We start from the raw sequence: 6,293 nt of genomic DNA on the forward strand, positions 1-6,293 counted from the left end.
TACTTTGTGAGCTACTGACATTAAAGTTGTGAGCAAGCGATTTGGCTGCTGCATAAATCATTTTGCTCTGGAGCCATCCTTCCTGAGCTGAAACAAAAATGTGTGAGCTGGAGGCTAAAAAACTGTGAGCTAGTTCACACTAACTCAGTTTAGAGGGAACACTGATCCCATCTCTGCACACCATGTGCTCCAAGTCACAAAGCAACTCTTTGTCTCTCAAGAGGCAGCATTTCCAGGTGTCATAAAACAGACAATGACGAGAGGAGGAAGGGAGAGCTAAGAGAGCAAGAGCTAAGAGAATCACTTCCATAGTGATCAATAGAATTATACCCCAAGCTAATCACAATCAGCTGTGGCCATTCAGCCAATCATGAGCAGCAGGGGGGTGTGGCCAATTGTTGATTGCCATAGCTGCGTGTGGGGATAGGCTAGAAGTTTGGAGGCCCTACCTGCAGTCAGGTGACCCAAGCTCCAGCTTCACCATGATGTACGTGACATGGCCCATGTAGCCTTAAAGCAGGAGCCTTGAAGTCTGGCTCTTCCACTTAGAGGTGTTAAAGAACGTGTGGTTATATGGCATGGCTATTTAGGTTGTTCAGGCCATTTGGTCTGCCCTGGACCATTTGGCCTGCAACAGGAAACAGAGACACAGAATGTCATCACAGGAGAAGGCATGAGACTTTTAGAAATCAATATTTCTATACAAATACAGCTACAGCTGGAAAGATCCATGTATGTTCTACGTTTCCATGGAATACCTGAAGATAAGAATGAGGACTTAATGGAACTCTTGGTGGTTGCCTTGGCCCCACTAATGGATTATAAACAGGAGACTTAATTAAGGAAATGGATGTGGCGTACAGGACTTATCCGGATTTTATAAAGAAAAATAAACTTCCAGAGGAAACCTACTTAAAATTCACAAAACGATCAACCCAGAGACCTGGTACTAAAGTCAACAATGGGGAAATCCTTAAAAATCAAGAATGAAGAGATAAAATTTTTGAAAGACATGCCATTTGAGGTAAGAAAACAGAGGAAACTATACATGATGCTTACTCTCTCCCTGCAAAAAAAGGGAACACCGTATAAATGGCTATTCCCGGAAGGGCTGAGTTTTAATTACCAGGATAAAAAATATAAAATTGACTCTGTTTCAAAAGCAGAAAGATTTATGGACCAAATGTTCAATGTAAAAAAGAAGCAGAAGGAAAAGAATCTAAAACCGGCTGTGGAGGAAGAAGAAGAAGAGGAAGAGGAGTCCTACTCACAGGACTCAACAAGCCAAACTTCCTCATCATCAGAATCATCTGAATCGGAGAAAGGAGCGGCCACTTCCAAGCTGCAGAAAACGAAGAAATTCAAGAAGAAAAGACTCTAAAACTAAAACATGAGTGTTAAGGGCAGTAATTGTGCCAAGCTAATAACTTTATATTTTTATAATCGAACTAATCTCTGTATAACCTGTACTAATAGGTTAAAAAGATCTATTCTTTTAGCTTTTCACATTGTGATTTATATTAGTCTTTACCCTATTCCCATATCCAGTAGGAGATTTAGAATAGAATGTTAGTTTTCCTTCCCCTATCCAGTAGACTATATGTATCTAGATCTCCCTGACCCATTTCCCATAGTAATAATGATAGGGCATTAGTAGTCCTTTCCCCATCACATATCTGTAGTGTGTAGTGTGTAGAAAATGCAAAAATTAAAAAAAAAATCCCCTTCGGGGGGGGGGCAAAAACAATAAAAAACAATCTGTTACTGAATAATTAAGTGCACTGAGTAATAAAGAGTGGAAAGATCCCCACCTCACTCGCCTGTTATCTGTGGTATTGGACATTCTGAGATTGATTCTGTGGAATGTAGGTGGTAGTTAGACTACTAAATACAGATCAGATATGTCTTCCACACTATCTGGGGCTCCAAAGAAACAAAGCATTATCTTCATGTAGATTAGGATAGCAAACTTCAAACATGTTTAACTTTGCAAGAATTTCTTCCACTACCAGTTTAAAATTACAACGTACCACAATCACATTCAATCTGAGGAAGAATTTTGGGTAACTTGAATACTTGATACCAAGACAAATACACTGCTTCACAAAAGTATGTGATTTGAATTATCCCCCCCCCCATACATACGGGAAGAGATTCAAATTAAATCGTATTTCAGATTTAAATTGTTTCAAAGGAACATTTGATCTCATACTGATCACTTCTTAGAGAGCCAGTTTGGTGTAGCGGTTAAGTGTGCAAACTCTAATCTGGGAGAACTGGGTTTGATTCCCCACTCCTCCACTTGCAGCTGCTGGATGACTTTGGGCAAGCCATAATTTTGACAAAAGCTGTCCTTGAAAGCAGTTTCTGTCAGAGTTCTCTCAGCCCCACCTACCTCACAGGGTCTCTGTTGTGGGGAGGGGAGGGGAAGGGAAAGGAGTTTTTAAGCCGCTCTGAGACTCTGAGTGAAGGGTGGGGTATAAATCCAATCTCTTCTTCTTCTTCTATTATCGCATTACATATTTTGTTTTAAATTTTTTGGATTTTGTTTCATAGAAGAGTCTTTTTTTGTACTATTTCCTTACTATTTCCTTTATTCCTTTATTCTGTACTTCATGCTCACAGACCAATGGGTCATAAGCAAACAAGTTTGATAGTCCATATGGTACAGAATAATACAATCCAAAAATACAGAAAAAAACCAAGCAACGAGAAATACAAAGTACAATGAATAAAATATACCATTACGGATATTAAAAACCATTGATAAAAATTTTGCCACAGTTTTGCTTGCGTCAGTATCAGCCAGAAGCTTTGTAACTGCTTCTTCTTTAGTACTATTATTCTTCATGCTTCCAATCCAGACATCCACAAATTGTAGGGGGGGGGGGCGTACCTGTCTTCTGGGTACCTGTGAGTTCAGTTCCATCACAATTTCAGTAGAATTTATATCTAAGGAAGCAAATGAGGATTGCATCCTTAAATAGATTGCTAGTTGTATTTAGTCACCTAATATTTATGGTTAAGACGCTGAACTGCAGGCTGTGGAAGGTCGGTAGTTCAGCAGTTCGAGACCCGAGTGTGCCATATGATGGAGTGAGCTCCCGTCTCTAGTTCCAGCTCCTGCCAACCTAGCAGTTCGAAAGCAAGAAATTGGAAGTAGATAAATAGGTACCACTTCAGTGGGAAGGTAACAGCATTCCGTGCGCCTTGGTGTTTAATCATGTCGGCCACATGACCACAGAAATGTCTTCGGACAGCGCTGGCTCTTCGGCTTTGAAATGGAGATGAGCACCGCAACCCTAGAGTCGGATTCGACTGGCTTTCAAGCAAGGGAACCTTTACCTTTACCTTTTAAAAAATCTAATAGATGAATGGATGGCTTCCCTTTCCCTTTTGGGTGTATAGAGTGAACCAAATATTTTACATTCAAGCTCAAAATACTTTTGTGTGCATATTTTTTAGATTCAAGAGACTCAAAAGTAATCTTTCCCCTCTAGGAAGAAATATCAAACATTTGCACTATAAAACAGACTTTGTTTCATACCCACCCAGAGCATAACACTTCATGGTTTTTAAGGGCCATATGAGCTGATGAAAACTTGCTCTAAACATTGTTTCCACCCCAGCTGCACCCAGCTGCAGGAAGCTGTTATTTGCACCAGGAAAGGGCAATGACTGCTGCAGTAGTGGGAGGACAAATGGGTGAGCAGTGTGCTTCTTTCTCTGCCCACTTACACTCTGCCCCTGGCCCATTACTGCCACCTCTTCTGCTGCTGCTGCTAGGAATGAAAGCGTCTTGCAACTGAAGAAGTGGGCTTTAGTCCACAAAAGCTTATGCTGGGATAAAATTCTGTTTTTTAGATTCCTCAAGACTCCTGTTAAAATATAATACTCAAAGTTCTGCATATGCAGAAGCTATGATGGTCTGGCATTCACCTTATTTCGTATGTTATTATCAGGTAAAGATTATAGCTGCATCTCAAGCAATATCTTCTGACTTGAACAAACAGAACATCATTGGTGGATTCAGTATTTCTGGTTGCACCTGTGGAAATAATAATATCATTGCTTCCTGATAGTTTACATCGTGTATTCTTTTCATGCTTGTAATCTCAGAACTGTCTGAATGGTCTTTTGTCTGTCTTTCAGCTTAATCTTTTCCCTTCTTTTCAATTTAACTTTCAGATGGATGCATGCAGTCTGTCAAAACTTAAACACAGAAGAGGAAGTAGAAAACACAGCTGACAGTGGTTTTGACTGTTCCATGTGTAGGCCGTATATTCCACCAGCAAATGGTAAGAAATTTCTCCATGGGATATCTAGCACAATTGCAGAGCTTTTCAGCACGTTTGTATCTCTCTGTGGGTTGCAGTTACTGAATTAATTGCCGAGATGCTTTTTTAAGGAAGAATTTCACTGGGTATGCTCTACAGATACAGAAGGAATGGTTGGATAGAAACATACTGGTGGTCTCCCGTCCAGGCTGCTGAACACCAAATGGGAAGAATCATATCCTGCTCCTTGTTCAGATCTGGGAGAGAAAGAGTATTGAATCTCTTGAGGAATACTTTAGCATTGGATTCGGTTTTATTTTGTTAGGATAGATTAACACAGCTACCCCAGCGGAATTATCTTCTGTGGTCAGGTAACCATCTCAAGATCTTTTCAAGTGTGATAGTATCAAATCTGCATATGAATTCCAGCTCAGCAGTTTTTCTTGTTGGAACTTTTCAGCTGAAGTCCTGCAGGCTTTAATTGGAATTTCCATGGTGTCTAAAAGGCTCCTCTACTGGTTTCTCCTTGTTTCTGTTTTTCATGTCTGATGTGATCAATTTAATCTTCGACGTGGTCTCTGTGCCTCACACCCATGGGATCTAGTGCGCACGGGCTGGATTGATCGGCATTGTAGCAAGCTCTTTTAACGGATTTTCGTGCCCAGACCTCGGGCATGCGCAGGAACCCCACTGCGCATGCCCAGAGGGGAGGGCGCGGACATCCCGCCAGTTCCTTTCTTACCACCGCGTTGGAAAGACCTTTTTCTTCATCTGTCTGATCGGTTCGCGTGTTTTGGCTTTTTGCCTCACGGCTCTTTGGATTTTTTCCTCAGTTTATTCCTTTTCTTCGTTGTTCTTTCAAAAAACTTTAAAAAAACACCTTTTATTTTCTGCTGAGGGGGAGGTTGCCGCTTTACCTCACTTGGGCCTTCAGGCTACCCCCCCACCCCTTCTTTCTTCTTCATTTTGGTTTTTATGGAGAAGAAGTGGGGATTTTTTAATAGGTGCAAGGGTTGCGGTAGTAAACTTGCTCCTCCTGACCGTCATACCCTTTGCATACTTTGTCTCGGAGAGTCTCATCGACCCGAATCCTGTCGCCAATGTGCTTGCTTTTCAAACCAGACCCGAAAAAACCGAGCTACGCGCCCTTAAGTAGCAATGCTAGAATTGGCTCTACATCCTTCCTCAGCAATGGACGCTGAGAAACCATCGACCTCAACGGCTCCGGCATCGAGACCTGCCTCTGATATCGGCTAACTGACACCGAAGCCTCCGGCATCGAAGGCGCAATCCTCTGCTTCCACGCCAGTGAAAAAAAAGTCCAGGCCAAGTAAGGAGCAAAAGTCTGCAAAGAAGGGCTCCTCCAAACCCCTTAAGGTGGCAAAGGAGGGGAAATACCGTCCCCCGTACCTGGTCAAGGTCTTGGCAGAGGCATGCGCCACGTCGTCAGTCTCCAGACAGACAATGGAGACTGCGTACGTCTTCAGGAGGTCAAAAACCTCCATACCAAAAACCGAGGTTTGGATCCGGGCAACAATCCCTCCAAGCAGAGTTTTTTACTTCCCTGTCACCGAGTCAGTTCAAACCCGTCTATCACTCTTCCTTCATACTTGGCGTCACATCACCTCGGACGAATGGGTGCTGTCAATCTTGACCCGAGGCTACCGTATCCAATTCCACCAGAACCCCATTACTCCTGTCGTCGTCTCCACAACAACCAAGATTACGCGGGCTCCTCTCAAAGACATGCTGCCACTTTGTCTCCAAGACGTCCACGGTCCAGAAGTCAATCCCTGCGAGTCTTCTTACCCCCGCCACCACCTCTGTCTTGGGATCAACGACAGATGAGGTATCTGTATGGGGCTTATCCACCATCCTTGCCATGGCTGACTCCGGTGAGCTATTCCAACTGGGATCGATATTCATCCCACTCTGCTCATAGATCGAGATCGCCCTACAGGTCGAGACCTTCAGCATCTCTCTCGTCCTCCTGCAGACGATCCTGCCCAGCATAAC

The 6,293-nt window shown here is 42.9% G+C and overlaps 1 protein-coding gene across 1 annotated transcript in view; it reads left to right on the forward strand.

Annotated features, from left to right (window-relative positions):
• Positions 1-6,293, forward strand: part of KMT2C (lysine (K)-specific methyltransferase 2C) — a 110,689-nt gene that overhangs the window by 21,543 nt on the left and 82,853 nt on the right. Inside the window, exon 9 of the mRNA XM_015426350.1 lies at positions 4,189-4,298. Within this exon, the coding sequence (XP_015281836.1) occupies positions 4,189-4,298 (110 nt within the window). The remainder of the gene's footprint in view (positions 1-4,188; positions 4,299-6,293) is intronic.

This window comes from Gekko japonicus, unplaced genomic scaffold (assembly GCF_001447785.1).
Source record: "Gekko japonicus isolate JY-2015 unplaced genomic scaffold, Gekko_japonicus_V1.1 scaffold691, whole genome shotgun sequence".
In the NCBI taxonomy this organism is placed as follows: Eukaryota; Metazoa; Chordata; class Lepidosauria; order Squamata; family Gekkonidae; genus Gekko; species Gekko japonicus.